Source organism: Chroicocephalus ridibundus, chromosome 7 (assembly GCF_963924245.1).
Source record: "Chroicocephalus ridibundus chromosome 7, bChrRid1.1, whole genome shotgun sequence".
In the NCBI taxonomy this organism is placed as follows: domain Eukaryota; kingdom Metazoa; phylum Chordata; class Aves; order Charadriiformes; family Laridae; genus Chroicocephalus; species Chroicocephalus ridibundus.
The window spans coordinates 12,978,269-12,997,625 of record NC_086290.1 but is presented as its reverse complement, the minus strand read 5'-3'; the positions used below and the strand labels follow the sequence as shown (position 1 = coordinate 12,997,625).

At 43.5% G+C, this 19,357-nt stretch overlaps 1 protein-coding gene across 5 annotated transcripts in view; it reads right to left on the bottom strand.

The window, feature by feature from the left end:
- SEMA5B (semaphorin 5B) overlaps positions 1 to 19,357 on the bottom strand; it is a 277,400-nt gene that overhangs the window by 44,937 nt on the left and 213,106 nt on the right. For all 5 annotated transcript variants that reach the window (XM_063341108.1, XM_063341109.1, XM_063341110.1 and 2 more), the window contains 2 exons: positions 16,390 to 16,597; positions 14,057 to 14,264 (listed from right to left, as the gene is read on the bottom strand). In XM_063341108.1, coding sequence (XP_063197178.1) covers positions 14,057 to 14,264; positions 16,390 to 16,597 — 416 coding nt within the window. The remainder of the gene's footprint in view (positions 1 to 14,056; positions 14,265 to 16,389; positions 16,598 to 19,357) is intronic.

The window sequence follows — 19,357 nt, the reverse complement described above, 5'->3', positions numbered from 1 at the left end:
CTGTGTCCATCCAAAGGGGTTAGACAAGCACAATTAGCCAATGGACCAGTAATAAAGGCTTTCTATTAGTCTTGGCCTTTGCTGGAACAATGGTTTCATTTATAATCCCAGCATCAAGATGTCAGTTTGGAAAAGTCACAGCAGAACATTATTTCTAAGCTTTTGGCTGCTTTGAACACTGCTGTATTCATTTTCCTCCTGAATCCATATTTACAGGCTAAGTGTGTGTTCCCAACATGTGAGCTGCTAAAGAAAAATAACTAGGTTAGTACTGCCGCTAAACAGAGAAGGTCAGTCACAGAATTAGTCTGTACCGATAAAATTCAGCTGCATTGGTTGTTCCCATGAGTTGCTTTCAAATTGTTAATTTTCATTAAGAAAACATAACAGTACAAGCTACATCATGCATGTATTACTGAAAGACAAAGAAGAGAGGACTAAACCTAAAAAGATTCGCAACATGATTTTTTATTCCGATGATCCATTCTCTTCTGTCACACAAAAGGCTGATAGGATCTTTCCAAAAGTCCCAAATGATTTGAAAACTGCCAATTAGACAGCAGCAAGGGGGAAAAATTCAGTTCAAGAAGCTAAACAGGAGAGTAATAAAATTTATTCTAAGGGTAGGTATCAGTATGATAAATGAAACATCAAAAAAAAAAAAATCAAATGCAATGAGATGTGAACTGTTCCCTCCCAGAAATCTTTGAAATCTTATTAGCCTGTAATCAGCTGCAAATGAAAAAGCAAGTCCCTTAAGCACAGCTGAAAACACTCTATCAGTCTGTACCGACTCCACAGCAATTTGCCCCAAAGCAAACCCTAGATGGTTTTGCTGTCTGGGACCGATTGCTTTACATGTATATGTGTGTGTGCGTGTGTGTGTGTAATACACACACACAGAGACACATGTGTATATATTTATATTTTAATTATGAGTTTCCAGTTTGCTTCCACATGGCAGCTCCTACATTTCCTCGACTAAAGATTTCACACACGGAGCTGTTAGGAACATGACTTAATCTTTCATGCTTTAGGAAGGTAGTTACAATGACTGTCTCTACTACATTTTTCCTTCAGCTGCTTCAACACATCCAAGGAAAAGGCAGAGATGATTTTGTCCCAGCCCCAGGCAACAGAACATCAAATATTTGCCTAGAAAAGACTTGGGATCCTCAGTACAAGGACACAGAAGGGACGTGTCCTGCTTTGCTCATTATTCTCGCTAAGGACTCCTATGCTGTTTTGGCAGCCCACACCACCCTCATCCATGAAGTGGGGCTGACTCCACGTCCAGAGCTGCCCTTGCCATCCAGGGCAGCCCTCAGCTGGGGCAGCACCCAGTTAATCACAGAGCAGACACTGGGGCATCTGCCCAGCCTCTTGGCAGCTCAGCCCTTCAGGAGGGAACTGGGCCGTTTCTAGAGAGAAGAATAAGAATGAGAGAAGCAACAGGGGGGAGGGGGAAGAAAAAAATCCCTGCTTTTAGTCAGAGAGCCTTTTGGTCAGGCTTTCAGACCCTGAAAAGTACATGCTATTGTTTCCAACTGCATGAAGCCATTTCGCTGGGCACCCAGCGAGCTGAGAGAGGTCATTGTAATTCATAACAGGGAAGGCTGTTGTGAGCATCACCCTATTATGATACACATTTTCCCTGAATTTAATTTATAGGAAAACATGTGCTGCATAAATTCAGGAAATAATCTCCATATGTTCTGTGCTGCAGCCCTCAGCCACTCCGCAGGCTGCAATATATCCCGGTTAGGCACTGACCACTTTGCTGGCACTATCATAATGTATGTCATGTAGCTAATGTGCTGCTCTTGGCTGAGAGCGGCGAGCTACAGATCCCTAACGGTGCACTCAATGGATCACAGCCTGCCATCCCCCGCCGCCGCCACTGACCCCCAGCTGACGGGCCATCAGTAACCGAGCCGCAGAGCCGCCAGAAGGCCACCATGACAGGCCCCAGCAAAAGCCCGGTGTGGTGCTTGTTGGTAGGGAGCTACGGCCATCCCGCACCAGCCCCGTGCTCTGCATCCTGGGTGCAGTGAATTCCTACCTAGCCCGAGCTCCGCTGGGTTGTCAAAACGAGCACTCCATAATTTAACAACCATCAAAGCCTGGGACTTCTCCTCATCTGACGGCAGGCCCTCAAAACCATATGAAATCTAAAAACAAAATAGCTATGCTGTCTGCCTCCCTTCAGGATTTGGAGCCCACTCGTCTGCCTCAACTCTGGTAAGAAACCTATTATATCAGCTGACAGCGATACATTTAAGGGTGTATTTACTCACACACAATTTGCTGCGTTTTTTTCCCTTTTGTAAGCACGAAAAAGCATTACAATGTGCATTAATGCAAGAGAACAACATTTCTGGCAAATACTTTAAGTGAACACTTCAAAGTCCACCCTAATTTATATCCTTACAATATCTTTAGAATATATGTCCTTATTTATGTCATTAAAAGATAAAACCACACCAGCAAACACACACCAAAAGACAAATATATGTATGCATACATGCACGCACAGATCAAAATGCTTCAGAAATATGCTGTCATTCTTAGTAGATCAGGCACCATGGTGTGGAAAATATAAAGATATTGTAGCATTTCCCTATTCTGAGAATACAAAATAAATTGGAATGTTTACATATAAAGACCATTTCGTATTATGATACCACTGAAAAATCTCACACAGGCCGGGGGACCCAAAGTCTCGCAGGGCACTATGTAAATACTGTGAAATAAGATACAAAGGAGTTTACATGATATAATGAAATTCTGATGTTTCAAAGGCAATGGGACTTCTGCCACTGGCTCAGTGGGGCCAGATTTCGTACCATACACACAGGGAACACCACACTTGGGTCTCCCAAGTGGCAGGCTGGGAATGCCTCAAGGAACTAATGACACACTATTGTCTCCCATCATAATTCACACAGGTAGAGGGAACCCATTATCCCAGAAGATTACCCAAGCATAGCAGGTTAACACTGGCTATATTAATGCTAATGACTTAGTTAATGAAATCCTACAAAGCGGGATACTTCTGGAAGTAAGATGGTGGTGATACCGCATGGTTCATGCTCCCAGTTCCCCTCTGGCCGTAGAGCATTCAGTGAGGACTCGGGAGAATACCTCTTGACGGATATCTGAGAGGTTGGATTTATTAAGACAGGGCATTACTATCAATAGCAATTCACTTTAATTCATTGCCTCACAATAAATGTCTTATCTGAGGCATAAAGGCATATACACTGACAACACTCAATTGAAAAACAATTCCATTTGTATCTCCTATTCAAGGTATTTTTCTCTCCGGTTCCTTATTCTCACTTACCAAGGACATTTGCATGAAAATAAGATCTTACTCATACGAGCTCACCTGCTGCCTGCTGTTTGGGAGCTGTAAGCCTCTCTGTTGTTGGCTGTTGCAATCATTTCTACAGCAGTGATCTGGGATAACATAAAGGATTAAGACTGTGCAAGTGGAGCGCTATCCCCAGCCCACTGAAGTCAATGGAAACTCTTACCTACGACTCAAAAGAGTTTTTACAGGGCCTTTGAAGCCTGGCGGTGCTGAGCCTTCATGAATAGCATGTGCTGTAAAAAGGCTTCTGCTTCCAAGATGCCGGTCCTGCCCAAGATCTCCTTTTTTTGTAATAGCCTGAATTAAGTCTTCTCTCAGAATCTTCATTAAAGCTTAAACGTAGTTCAAAATTTTTTCATATCCACTTTAATTTGCTCTGGGTCCAAATAACTTAATCTTTTGGTCATTTTCCCCAGAGAGTTAAAAATCTTTAGACTGTTTAATAAATGGATCACCAAATCAATAGAACCAGACCCATGATATCAGGCTTTGAGAGACGAAAGGAAAGAAAGAATTACTAGAGCTTCTTCCCATTCTTACTATCAGACAGAAGACACAAAACCATGCCATTTTTTACAAAAGCCACAAAACTGTCATCCAGAGCATTCACACTGAAGGACTCCTTTCATCTGCCAGGATGCGCTTACTCTCCCAGTTTTCATTCCCTCTCTTTTCATTTACCTCTTTCTCACTCCTTTTGGATGACTAAAAGCAAGTGGCAATGGAATGACAGGATGTGATGATCTGCAGAGGCAGGGCTCTAGACCCAAAGACTGAGAATCTCTCATCCCAAACTGCTCTTGCTAACAAAACCCTGCCGCTCTGCCAGAAGAGGGTTCTGCAATTTTGGCGATGAGTTTGGAACCTGCAATGAACATCACATTCACCAGGGAAACATAACAGCTGTCATAGCACCTGGTCCTTTAAACCCCCATGGGCATCACCAGTTAGTTCATTAGAGGCAGAGAGACCACACTGCTATCAACTGGTGCGGGGCAAACATTTATAAGCCTGATCCTGCAAAAGGCGCTGAGCAACCTACGCTCATCTGTGCTCAGATCTCGAGAGCACAGGCGGCACAAGAGTTCACCTTGCTCTTTTTGGGGAATAAGATCTGAGAATTTCGCACTCAATGAAATTTGTTGTACTCCTCGAGCAGGTAACCCCAAGGGAACAGCCCTTTTCAAGCAATAAGGGGGTTTTTAGCTGTGTCTGCTAGTTGCAAGCACGAGGCTGTGTTTGGCAGACAGACATGTCCTGACAAGGTTAGCTTACTGTCCCATTGCTATCAACCTGCGGAGGGGATGAACTAAACAAATAATCATATTAGCTTCCAGCCAACCAAATCACAATTACTGACAACTTCAATAGCCCATGCAAGGAAGAGCGGACTTCTGTCTTCCCTAAAGCCAGATGGCATGAAAAGAGAAGAACACGAATCAAAAGGATGTTCGTGGCTTAAGAAAATAAGATTAGAAAGGGGAAAAAAGCACCAGACCTTCAAACAATCCCTCCAATTTTGATACCTTTAAAAATTCAAACTGCAGAGATGAGTTAGTGATCTGTACAAATCCATTATCTTTCCCCACTGAGAAGAGAAGCCAAGTGGAACTGAGCTGCTTTAGTCAGACGCTGGTCAAGTAGCAGCTTCATTTCTCAGCTGGTGAATACAACGTATTGCATGCCAGATGCTACTGCCCTTTCCTCAAGACGAGTAGCCATGTATTTCATAAGCAATTAATGCGGCTATTTGTGGAGCAGGGCACTACTCGGGAAGAGCATACTACAGCTCACAGGTACCACCACTGTGAGGGCTACAGTTGATGGTAATCTGGACAGACAAGGTTTGGTATTTTGGCATTTGATATTGGGTGCAGAGGCGGAGAAGCTCAACTGTGCGTGTGTTGTGTGTGTGTGTAATTTATCACCCCCACACGCTTAGCATCAGTGATTGCTGCTCTGCACATGATCTGTTTTGAATGAATAAATTAAAGCCATGGTATAAAACAACCTCTAAAACTGAAGTCCATTGATGAGCCAATTGTGTTTTATAGATTATGGCCTTGCACAATCTACGCAACAAACTATTCCAATTCTTACTTTCTGACATCCCATTCCATCATCTTTTAGCAACAGCGACTTCTGTATTGGATAGGTGTTTATTTTTATTTTTAAAGCTGTGAAATAAAACAACATTGCATTTATTCAAATATGAAGATTAATGCCATCCCAAGAAAAACTCTGATTAAATCTGGATTTATGTTTGCATCAGTAAAGCAGGTTATTAAAAAAAATGAATGTGTTGTTCCACAAACATTATTAGAAACTCTTGTCACTGTGCCAAACAAAACTGACCTCTAATAAAAACAGAAGTACAGAGGGCCTCTGACTACCAGGGATGGGATCAGTCATCCACAAGAAACTCGGATACTATTAAAGTCCTAATGAAAGGAATAGCCAGAAGGAATTCCTGAACGCGAGGCATGTTTGTCTGGATTTCGAAGCACAACCATTTCCTAGCCTCAGCAGGCTTTTGAGCCTTAAGAAAACATGCCCTCCAGGGCTGCCATATGGAAAGAGGCAGAGGGGACTAGACAGCCTTTTGGAAAGGCAGCTTGGGCAAATCAGCGCACTCAAGTGTTATTGCCTGTCTCTGCCCTGTGTCAGTCAGTGTCTGGAGGCGGCTGTCAGATTAAGATGTGCTCTGCTCCTGCATTTCTGCTCTGTGGTTGCAGATCTGAGACTTCTGTGTGAACATGGCAAACTCCTGTAGTCTGGTGGCGTAGGTGGGTACGGGGAAAAGGGTGGTTTAGGCAAGAGCAAACCCACTGCAAGGGACACAGACAGGTGCTTTACGTAGCCTCTGCAAGATGCTGACGATTTAAGAACACAAATTATGCTAAAATGGGTACTTAGGAAGGGAATGAAAACTGCAAAGGCAGAAAACTTAAAAAGAAATGTGAGTGATGATAAAGAAACCTGAAAACAGTCTACAGTTGTCACCCAGGCTGCACAAAGTAATCCATATTCAGGCAGCTCCTTTGTGAAAGCTGGATTTTGTTAAGCTCTAGGTAATTATTTTCTGCTCAACAAGATGTAGATTCAACTAGACAGAACCTTTGTAGATTAATGTGTGTTGGAAAAGGCAAATAAATATTAGACCACCTACTACACCCTGAGGATCTAACACGTCTCTTGTCCAATGCAGGGCTATTTTAACAATGTATAAGGGGCAAAATGGTCCCGCCAACATATTCCCCACTGCTTTTTCCCACGTAGCTATAAAAACAGCATCAAAAAATGTCAATTCCACTTTTTAACAAGAGACAACATCACTTAACTAAATGGATATTCTTGAAATCCAGCCCTATCCCTTTGCAGACTGGAGTGTTCCCATAGATCTACAGTACTTAGGTATTTTGACACGTAAAAGACACCGGACGGTACAATATTATGTTTTTCTACAACCCATACATATTTTATGTAGTTATATATACTTAAATTTAAACTTAAACCAACAATAACAAATTTGCTCTGGCTCCAGACACTTCCTCCTCCCCAAACAGGTAAAACAGCACAACTCCTAATAAAAAGTTAATGATGCATCTGCAGCAATACATTCATTCAGTATTAACATTGGACACATTCTTGTTTTACACTGCAAATGCTGAATGGAAGCTTGAGACATGAAGCAAACCAGCCATGGCAGCAGTAAGGCTGTAGACTCTGCATCAGCAGAACATGACCATTGCCTAGAATACAAATCTTATGACATAATAGTCGCAAATGGCAAGAATTGACGGATGCAATGGATATCTGCCCTGGGGCTTGCTGGTAGCTTTAGTTATTAATCTTGTTTGTATAACAATAGCATCAGTGTCATCCTAACATTACATATTCCAAGAAAACTACCTGGTTTCCTGTCAGTCGCCGCTGTGTTGAAACTAATTTCACACAGCCCACCTAGCAGGCATCAGATGGTAATGACTTTTAGACATCATTGATCTGAGTTGGCCTAAAGCCAGCCTGCTAGAGCTAAAGGGATCCATGCACTAAACTGTTCCCGATCTCGCGAGCTGAGCCACGCTGGCAGTACACTTGAAAAATTAAGGAACAAATAAAAGCCCTCGGCACGTTCAGCCTCCCTGCTTTTTCCTCCCTCCTAGCAAATCCAAAGCCCCCCCGAAACAAATTGGCAACCCAGTCATGATAGTAAGGAGACAAAAGCCAGTGAGCCCTGAAATTAGCTGATTTTGGTTTGCTTTTTCTGCAGTGACCTTCATCTGTTTCAGCACTTGTATAACCCAGACTCTGGCTACTACTAAATTCCCCTTCTGCCAGAGTACCATCCACTCGGGACCATTTACATAGTTCAGAGCTAAAAGTAGGAGCCTAAAAGTGTTCAGACAACTTAAAATGAATGTAAAGTTTGCCATTGGTTTGAGCATTTAACAGAAATGGGAAAAACTGTAATAATTCATCTGGTTTGAAGCAAAGCTCGTTTCCACTCTTTCATCCTCTGTTCTCTTTTTCAGCGATACAAACACCGGCGTCCTCAGCACAGGCTTATTCCTCAAACTCAGCCTCTTGCTGGTTTCCCTCCTGGCCCGACATTGCATTTCTCTCCTCACTGTTATTTGTGATTCCCTCATACCTAAATGCCATCTACAAAGTACGCTATTTTCTTTCTTCCATGCCATTAAAGGTAATGTCAAATAAGATGAAACTGAAAACCAATCTCTCTGGCATCTTACTGGAAACATGCCCCTGCTCACTGCATTACCGCTTACCCTTGCCTTCTTTTTTTTTCCAGTTTCAGTCACACCTGGCCATATCCCTTTCCCAGACCGTTCAAACGAAGCTCTTCAACTGCTATCCCGAAATCCAGGTTTCTTAGACCTGTACCATGCCCTTGAATCTTAAAGGTCCATATCCTGCAAATAGTATGGATGTGCTTAACTTTACATATATAAGCAGCTACATTAAAGAAAATGGCAGTAATTGCCTGCTACAGCAGATGCAAATGTGTTTTCAGGATAGAGAAAATGGTATAATTTTGCACTTCTATTTAAAGAACACAGATCCATTTCATCTACCAAACTTCATTCTTTCCAAGAGCTTCAGTGATCATGGTTCTGTTTGATGTCTTCCTTCTCTGTCAGTGGGAGTCTCGCTATTTACTTAAATGCAACCAGAATGCCAAACCAGATGTTTAGTGATTTATTCTGATGTATTATTGGATACTGTGGATGACAAAAGATTGGGTTGAACACTCTCCTTTCTGCCTATGAAGTCTTCCAAAGCTTTTCAGCATTATTGGTGGTACAATAATTAGCTAATTCCCTTAATTCTGGAGAGGCCATATCAGCCAAAGCAGATGGAAATTGATGATTAGGCTTTATCACAACATTTTTGTAGGCTCTTACCTTTCCTTTTGCCTCTATTTTTAAAAGGATATTCAACGTGTTGAATAATTTTTAAGACCCAGGGAGAAGATTTTCAAAACAAAATCTGAGCCAGATTTTCCACATCCTCAGCTCAGAAGAAGGGGCTGGATTTTCGAGGTCTTTGATGAACAGTCAGGCCATCAACATCGCCTCAGCAATCTGCTGGTTGCTGCTCTCCACAGAACAACAGTCTCTGCTTTGTTCCCTCCCCTACCTCTTTTAACATTTTCTCTCCCGTGCTTTATACCCAACAATAGTTCCTTGTTTGTCCTTCAAGGAACTACCGTCATTCTGATGAAGAGGTCAGAGGATTTCCAGCCCATATTCAATTCACTCTTTCCCCCAAACTGGGGAATTTTCATATCTCTTCCCAGACTGTATTATTCCTCCAAAAGTTCCGCAACAATTTCAGTCCTGTCCTGTAATTCTGGTTTTGCAATCTTAAATTCAACTGCTTTGTTCCCTTTTTACCGAGGATCTTACACTACACAAGCAGTAAAAAAAGAAAACAACAATAACCACCACAGCAATCCTCCATGTGGTATCTCAACCCCCTTAAAGTGTGGTGTGGAAGTAGTACAGGGACCGTCCTTGGAGCTCCAGTTTTCCACACTGGAAGGCAAGCACGGAAGACAGAAAGACGGCAAAAAACTCTCTGCTTCTTTACTGCAGCTGCTGACCCTTTTCTTCCGACAATTCCCTGGAGCCATATCAGGAGTTACTCACCTATATGTACTTAGTTGTCTGATCACTGGCCCAGGGCTATTTAGAGGTGGATTGTGTTCCTCACACAGAACTCAAGTCAGCAAATAAGAGTACTTGTCAGCTGAGTCATTTCTGCTAGGTTTGCATTAAGCACCACGGCCCAGAGGGGATGTACGGCAGAATTTAGGCCAAGTAGGAGGGCAAAAGCTCAGCGTCACTCAACAGCAAACTCACCGCAACCAGGTCAGAAAAGCGGGCAGAGTTCAAATGAGAGCGTGTCACAGCTGCACGCAAGAGGATCTGGCTCTCGCCATAGCCTCAGAAGCAGGAGTATCTCCACTGGCATGAGGCTGACCTGAGGTGGCACTCACACAACCTTGATGGGATGCCCACACGTGAGCACAGCATGACAGGGAGAGGGCAGGCAAGTGAAACTGTTCTTAGAACCACACTGCACGTCCCAAAACTGCAACCTGCATCATGCAAACTGCAAATTTTATGCAGAAAACTGGAGGGAGGAAGAGGAAAGACTGATTATTAGTTGTGGATGTCCCATCCCTGGAGGTGTTCAAGGCCAGGCTGGATGGGGCTTTGAGCAACCTGGTCTAGTGGGAGGTGTCCCTGCCCAGGGCAGGAGGGTTGGAACTGGATGATCTTTAAGATCCCTTCCAACTCCAACCATTCTATGATTCTGTGATTCTATGATTATCAACATAAAGTGCATTAAAATAAACTGCTCAGGACAGTGAGAGCAGAAAAGGTGGGTATTCAAGACACCCTCTGGTCTTGTTCCCAAACACATTTTCTTTTCCTCGTTAGAATGTATAATCAAAAAATGGCTACAAAATCACTCCAAGGCCCACAGCCCTGATGCTGCAAAGGGGCAACACAGAGAGATCATAAAGTGCTCCCTGCAACAACCAGCTTCATTTTCCTACCTGTTTGATTGCAATTCCTAAAATGAATACTTTCAGCCTACCCTTTGAAAAAATTATTAAACTACCCCCACAGATACGTCCCACCTGAAAATAATGGTCCAGATTTGAAGTCCTCACCTCTCTCGAATTCAGATTCAGGATTTTGTTCAGGCACATATCTAGAGATACGGTGGCGTCAGTGATAAAGCTGCAGTGCTGGCTCTCCAAACATGCCTCCCCAAAGCTTGGGGGCAACTTGAGGTAAAAATCCAAGCTCATTTGAAAATTGCAGGGAGGTTACAAAGATTTCAAAGCCATGCAAAATCCAGCAGCAAGCACAGCCAAGCTAAAGCACACCCAGCAAAGCAGCCTTCAAAACATGCTGTGTGTTCAAAGGGCTTGTAGGTTTTGCTCGCCTTGGACATCTTCCTAACACTCTTCAGCGAGAGTGGGGAACGGCAGCACTGAAGCACAACAGGAAAACACACGCACAAGGCAAGGTCCCTGCAGCCAAATCCAGCCTGTAAATTTGGGCAGCTGACATTACAGATGTCTTCCCGTTGCCCTGTTGCTAAGAATGGCTGCTCTGAAAAGACAGATTGAGACAGGTCAGTGGGCACACACAAAACACTGCTTAGACACCCAGAAATATATTGGGTCAACAAACAACATCAAGACATGGGGCTGAGTTACTGGCCACCATTTAAGAGATTAAATTGGTGCCGTGTCAATAAACAAACAGTAAAGGAGATGGCAGAAATCCTTTTCCCTTTCCACCTCTTCCTTTCCCTGCTGCTTTTTCCTCTGCCTCATTTCTGAGCCTCGGAACCAAGCCCCAAGGTTTTAAAGCAGCACAGTGGCAAGGATCGCTGGAGGGGATCAATGCTAGGATCAATTTTCTCTCGATACGAGATCGCCTGTTCCAGAGAGAAGGGAGAAGGCAGGGTGAAGGGAAGAGCTCTATGTCAGCAATCACAAAGCCACATCAGCCCCCAGGGTGCAAAAGGCTGCAAAGTTTCCTGATAACATGAGGCAGAGCCAAAGAAAACAAACAGCGTTGTGGTATTCCTGCCTGGGAGGCACAAATTCTCCATCACCTCCAAGTTTCCTGAGCCTCCATCAAAACGATTAGATTATAAAAACTGCTGAAACCAGAGCTTTTCAGAGAGGCCAGTCAAGAAGTCACAGCACGACGAAAAACTAAGCGGGGGGTGTTGTAGGGGTGGGAGCCCTTCTTCCCGTGGTGGCTGTATATTGGCATGTATTAAACATAGACACAACAATAAGCAATAAATCACAGCCCAGGAGAAGTGCCAGGTGGAATGCACTGGAGGAAATTAAAACATCCTTCTCGATACAGTTCAGTATTGAAAGAAATCCAAAGGAGGCCAAGTTGACTTATCACCTACGTAGCCAGGATGCGAAGGGGAAAAAGGGTTCCGACACTTGCAGCTGAAAAGTTTGCAGTTGAATAATTTCCTACAAAAAAAATGGCTTAGCTTAAAAAGTAATAATAATGTCACAAATATCCTTACAAACAAATAAATAAATAAATAATGGCCTTCCTTGGCTTTCCTAAGTTTTCTTCTTTTTTTCCTCCTTTTTTCAAGTGCGCAGTCCCTCCACAAGACTCAGCCATGGGCCAAAGGATCCATTGCAATACACAAATACACTACCCGCCCAGCACCCGAATTCAACAAATTCTGGCCTTCCACGTCGCCAAACATATACACCCACCACACTGTCAGGAGGCCCTATCATGAAACTAGGCAATGGAGGCAGAGTTTGAGCCTCCAACCTCCGAAGAGCTGGACCACTTCCTTATTTCACTGAAAAATGCCTCCAGAAAGTTTGTTTTAGAAAAAAACAGCATTGGTACACAAGCTTCCCAGGAATTTCAGCCAGGACTCAGTGCCATACAATGCATAAAACTGAGGTTGTTTGTGGCCACCAGCGCGCAAGGGAACCTCTTTGGAGGTGGGTGTTTGTTTTGCTGGGATAAGTTTATACTAGCAGGGGACTGCCCTGCGGCTCTCAAGTCCTAAAGAGATGGTGCTCCCGTGTGGTACCCCCACCCGTTTGCCCTCCAGCCACTGAAGGGACAATTCCCTGCTTGTCCCTTTTTTAGGCAGTTGAGCTAACCTCCACCATTTGAGTTTTAATGGAAGTGCCATACAAACCACTTATGCAGGCTGAAAACTAGGACACGATCTATAAATTACTGGAAAACTGAACTCAAGATTAGGAAAAGAAAGAAAAGGAAGAACTCGTTTCTCTTGAAACTGGATCATATATATGTATACACACATAAATACTCTCACACTGAAGCTCTCCAGGACAGCCTGAAGATGACAGCTGTTATGTTCTACCTTTTTAAAATCTCTGTTTTTAAGGGCTGAGGACAGGATGGCATTTTCCAGCTGTGGTTCTCTTTCTCTTACTAAACACTTCTGTGTCAGCCTGTCTGTATAAGCAACTAAATCTTTACACATTAAACACTTCTGTGTCAAACTCGCAGTAATGACCAAGTTGTAGTTTCTGAAATGGATAATTAAGAGTTTCAGTGAAAACAGAAAGAGCTGGCGTTTTCGTATTTAGACAGACATGAATTTAGTACAAGCTGATTGATAAACTCTACTTGTTGAAAGTAAAATGATGGTGACATTTTCTATGTCAGTTTGGGGTTTTTTTGGCAAGAGGGCAGGGACATCTTGCAGTAGGCCGTGAAAGAGGGAATCCATTTAGACGTCACTCACAAATTCCTCTTGTCTAGCACAGAGGACATCAGTTGCAGACAAAACTCTTGTCGAGGAAAGCAAGGCAAAAGCAAGAGAGGAGAAGGCAGACTGTTTTTAAGACATGTAAACAAGCAATTACCCACAGCAGACCCCACTGCACACTCAGGGAGATTATCTGAGCAGATGTCTCAATCGGTTGGTATCACACTCTTTCACCTGCTTAAACGGGGGGATACCATTTGGATGCAAAATCCTTCTCCGCACATTTCTGGGTGGAAAACTGCTCTGGAGCCAGTGCTGACAATTAAAAAAAAGTCTTTTTTCCTACTCCTTTTAAAAGGTACAATCAAGGCAGAGAATCTATCCAGGTGTGAGAGGTGTCACACATAGTTGAGATGAGCTATTGGGTTCCAAAAGCAATAACAAGTTGCCACGCAGCTCAGCCCTGCCTCATCAGATGTTTGAGAGGTGATCACTCGGATAAGCCAGGATAGGCTGGCTGCAACCCAAATTCAGAAACCTGCAGCCATATTGCCAATAAGAACCACCAGCAAAACACACTGAGTTAATAAAACCAACACTGAAATGTCAAGTTAAAAAAAAAAAAAAAAGGCAGTAAATATTGCAAGTCCTTCTGTGGTAAACACACAATTAATTTCTGATGAGGATTAATTAATATTACAAAAAAAATTATTGCTCATTCTCATTGTTCCTGTCATGAATGTATCTGTCAGGAGATGCATTTCCAACAGTGTCTTTTGTCTTGTAGTGATGAAAAAAAGCATTCTAAACCAAATCAGACTGGAATATGTTTCCCCGGTGCTTTTGTTTTTAGGCTGAAGTGGAATATATCAGAGCCATAAATTTGCTTACCCTTCTGTTCTGTACATGGAGCATCTCTCCAGAGGAATTTTTAGCACTCCATTATTTAAGCCCACAAAGAGAGACCTGTCGCTGTGTAGGATTTGAAGACTCTTGATTGCTTCCCGTTGCCCGTCAGGGAGGATCTGCATTTCCTCTAAATAACAACTCCTCAGGCTCCTGTTAGTGGTAGAAAGGGCCTTCAAGATGGTGCCATACTCTAATGGAACAAGAAACAAGGCACAAGTAAATCTTGGAGGCATTGACTTCATTTCATACCTGCCTAAGGAGTGAAATATTAATGTCATCTTCACACAGCTGCTTTAAACCTAGTTCTGGGTCACCTGCTGCCCATGGTAGAGAGAGCTCCAGCTACATGGTTACAACCCTCAGCAGTTCTCAGATATTACAGAAACCATCTATGAATGTATTTTAATGGAAAACCAGAAGGATGTGAACCATCTGGAGAGTGAGTACCTGGAAATATTTCCCAGTTGTAGCACTGAGGCAGAAAAGAGTCTCGTCCCGTTACCAGCAAGGTGACCCGAGAAAGCAGGGATCATTTCTGGTGCCCCGAGTCTATATTTCTTTTGGTTTATGGAGCAGATCGGTGTGATTTGATGCCATGACAAATGACAACAGATGCAGCAGCACTGCCGGAAATCTCAGAGGCCTCCGTAATGACTGCATGGGTCACAGATCTAATTGATCCTCTTCCTGGAAGAAGCCGTCCTGCCAGCTTGACAAGGGGATGTTACGGCATGAGCGGTACATATACAGAAACATATATGCTTGTGTTCACAGTGCTCTTTCTTACCTAAATAATTTAAAGATCTAATAAACTGTGGGAGATTTATGCTGGGGAAAAGGCGGCAACCACACCGTTTTTCATTAAAACCCCAAAGGGGTCTGTCAGCCCCGGGTGTTCCTGAAGCTTAATCCTTCTATCCCGATAACTTCTGTATTGCTGCCAAAGCTCAGCAATTTAGAGTGGCGGGGTTGGCTGCCGTGCAAAGCTTCTCTTTTACTTAGGGGGGCTTTAAGTCTGGAACAGGACCGAGGCCCAAGTTTTGGCTCGGTTTGTCCCAGGACTGGGTTTATGTCCAGGGCTGCCTCTGGGCAGGGCTGTCTCTACTGAAGAGGCAGAAGGTCCATCAGAGCTCACTCTGCAGTCGCCACTCACCGGGGCCAGAAAGCAAACACGAATAAGGAGCAGACCTCTCTACACAAATGATATGAGGCAGAAAGTATCCCAGCTTTCTCTCAGGCTTTGTAGCTGGGACTCCTCACTTAAAATACCAAGATATCAAAATGGCAGCACCATGCTGTGTTTCCATTTAAGTAAAATCTTATCATAATCAATGTACATAGAAGCTCCCACAGTGGGGATGTTACTAAAACACATCCAAGATGATCACTTTTGAAGTGGTGGTAAAAGTTGGATAAATTATGACACAGTCCTGGAAGGTGGTAACATGAGAATGAGGCAGTGACTCTGCATTCAGATGTGAGATTAAACTAACACGGAGGCAATCCATCTTATTCTAAAGTCAAAGCTTCTGCAATAGAGGATAACAACATTATACCCATGAGGCTGGCCATATGCTCTGATTAATCAAACTATTTAATTTAACCTCTATCATTAGTACGAATATAGGCTAAGACAACCATTTATAACGCTTTGTCCTTCTTCAGCATCTTTCATTTATCCAAGATATCCGTGCTTTTCAGAAGAGGCAACGTGTCCTGATAATTAGAGGATGGCAGTAGAAATCAAGAGACTAAATCTTATACTTAATTCTACCACTGGCTCGCTATGCTACCACAAAAAAAGCACTTGCCTCAGCTTCCCCATCTGCATTACATTTCAGTGCATGCCCGTTCCCGAAAGCACTGGGAGTCATACAGCAGCAGGCACACGGAAGTGCAAAGAAAGAAATAATTAAAACCTTGTGCAAGCCTGGAGGTTAAGTATTATTAGTGCTTATTTGGAGATGAGTATGTCATAGCGCAGAAAGGCAACTTACGTGCACGAAACCACAGAGCATTTCAGTGACCTTTGCTCCTCCCCACTGTTATGTATTAGTCTGATGGGTTGAAACATGTTTTTATAAAAGGGAGAAAAATGTTATTGTTGTTTTTAAACACAATGTAGATTTATGGTCTGCTCACTTGGGACTCTGCCTCAAGTTCTCCATCCTGCTTTTAATTTACTGAGGCAAACTAACTTCCATGCTGTTTTGTGCCCAAATGATACTGAATGACAACTGTGTAATGATGTCACGACTGGGGTCCCAGGGCTGCTAGGTCTACGAGGGAACTTTCTTAAGCCCCGATGCTCTTACCTGTCCCAATATACATCACGTGGTAGAGAGTATCCTTCCCCTGAACAATATCAACCACCAGTTTGGAAAATCGAATGCTGTCCTGAGTCACGTACGGATCTACAGTCACCGGCTGCACGACATCATTCATCAGGAACAAGCGCTGCGCATCCTGCAGGACTCTCTCCGTCAGGTTCTCATTAGGGCTGTCATCATTCAGCGTCCCACACTAAACATGGAAGATTGAACATCAGCACCTGCATTTTCTCCCCTCTCCAGCACCCAAGACCAAACCCTGAAATTCTTCTTCTGAAACCCAAAGTCCTGTTGATTTCCTGGGGAGATGGGTCTGTATGAGGGTCACAGGATCAGGCCCTGGGCCTGATCATAGGTCCTTAGCCTAGCTTTGGCCTGTAGCCCACTCTAAAAATGTTTCTCCCAGCTGGCCCACTGACCAGCGATGTGGTGTTTCCTTCCTTTGTGATACCCTGGAGCCGGCACACCAGAAGGGCAAAAAGCATTAACAAACTGAGGAGGAAAATAAAAGAATTAAAACTAGCTGTAGAAAGATTTAAAGCTAGCACTGGGGAGAAAGCTTTTGTGGTGATAAATCCTTGAAGGATTTCAAATAATCTTCAGATTCTACTTGGTATCTCAGTCTGTACAATTCACAAAAAACGGAGGTTAAAAAACCTGAAAACCAGGTTGGTTTTGCACCACAGAGCCCAACTCACCACACTGCTTTTCTCCAATGTGGTCCCTTCTGAACAGACCCTTCCAGCTTCATCTGAAGCCAGGCAGGTTAGCCACTAGCTGCCCCCTCCCCACACGCAGCTCTTCTCTCAGCAAAGGGCAGATCAACCCGTGTCCACCCATCTTCCAGCACCAAGGGGTGCACCGAAATTGGATTCAATGCCCTTGTTCATCCAGAATAGGAGGAAAGAAGAGAGCTCATCTTGTGTCTTTGAAACACCAGCATAAGTCCTACCAGGTGGATAGCGCATTTTAAGGCCTGAATTTCTATCTATCTCACGCAAATCTCTACAATTCAGCATTTTCAAAAAACAATGCAAGATTAAACTCTCCATGCAGTTCTGTGGTCTGTGTCTGTAGGCAGGGCTGGATCTTCACTCTTCCCCACAGTACCATGCACAATGGGCAGAAGATCAATTACTCCAAAAGACAGCTGGGTGACTGGTTATTTATCCTGCCCGAGGCCAGGGGAGTCAGCGGTACAAACTAGAAATCCTGCCAACTCCCATACTCAGTCCACGGACAACTTCACTTCTCACTAAGTGAAGCTCACACCTAAGTAATTTCCCTAGAAAAAAACACACAAATTTCTTGTTCTTCAATTTGGGTCCATGTTTTTGGGCTTTCTTTGGAAGAGAAGTCGGTATATTGTCAATTAGGATGTAGATTTACAGCACTCCAGCTACAGCGTACAAATTTCCCATGTGCATAGTCTCCACATGCACCAAAGTAACTCTTTGCAGCGTGGCTGCCTTTCCGCTGTGCACCATGCAGAGCTTCTCTTACGACGTGCTAAAATGAGTTGACAGGAATTTAGCTCACATTTACACAATAAATATGGATCCTAACGGCTGGTGTATTAAGCCCTACATTATTTTGGAGCTTGTGTGAAGTAGGTGAACAGGGTGATAGTAATTGCCACCACCTATGAACATGGACACTTTTTTACCAACTTAAGCATCTTCCTGAGTACCCAGACTAAGGAAACATCAGTGGCTTTTGATTTGTCCTTAGGTGGGTTTTAATGTTTTTTTTCCTATTGCAATGGTCTTTTTTAGTTCATGACTCATCTCACACTCTAAAGAGTTTTTAGATCTCTCTCTTCTGCTGTGTCCTGTACTCCTGGTTTACACTACCGTCTTGCTTTGGATGCTTTTCTCCCCGCTCACTTTCCTTTCTAGAGCATCACTGAAGGAGGAGTCCCAGTGGCAGGAATGTCATTATTGGTTTTGTTTTCTGTTCTCATCAAGTCACAGATAATCCGTTTGGTCTATTGGCAGCCTGTGTGCTGACACAGCATCCCTCTGGTTTGGTTTTATTTTGTTTTGTTCTAATTTCCTGATTATCTGCACTGCCCTGATCCTCTGTATCCTTCAGTATTTCTCCTTCCTCTCTGCAAGAGAAAAAAAATGTTCTGGCATGCTTCCCTCATCTTCCTTTGTGAACACTGAGGCAAAAAAATTAATTTAATTTTTTTGCAATATCTGCCTCTTCTGTCACTAAATTACCCTTGTCATCTCCTGAAGGCCCTTCACTGACCTCTTGTTCCTCCTGTACTTGAAAAACATCTTAATCTCTTCTTGCAATCTTCCTATTGTCTGACACATACCTCCTTTTCCTTTCTTATTTTCCTCTGACCCTTTTCTTTCATCTTGCTGCTGCAATCTTTGCACTCCACGTTTTATCTGATACTCCTGGGTTAGCCCAGCAAGGGACAGAAAGCCCTTGATTCTCAGTTAACCTTAATGTTCCCACTAAACTCAAAAAAAAAAAAAAAAAAAAAAAAAAGAAAAGAAAAGAGAAAAAAAGTCTTCGGCAAAGCTTTGTTTCTTGGTTTTGAGTGCACCAAACTGAGGGGGTGATTGAGAGCCCAAACCTGTTCCACCTTGTACAGCCAGAAGCCCTCACTCAGGTGCCATGAGGGAATTCAGGGGGAGAAATAAGGCTCCTCAGCAAGAACCCAAGCACATCCCTGCCCGCAGTGTGGACCTGCCTCCCATCTGCTCTTGCTGAGATTTCAGGTGACTGCAGAGTCCTTTTTGTAAGGTCCCTGACATCACCAGCTTGAAGGCAGATGGCACTTGCAGGCAGCCTCAGCACCTTTGCCATAATAAAGGAAAGCCAGATTCACACAATTGGGCTGAAAGGATTCACCATGGGAAGCGAGGATAGGAAGACAAATCCATCCTCCCTAGGATTCTCCAGGTGTGAAGGGGCTGAGCTGTAAAATGGGCTC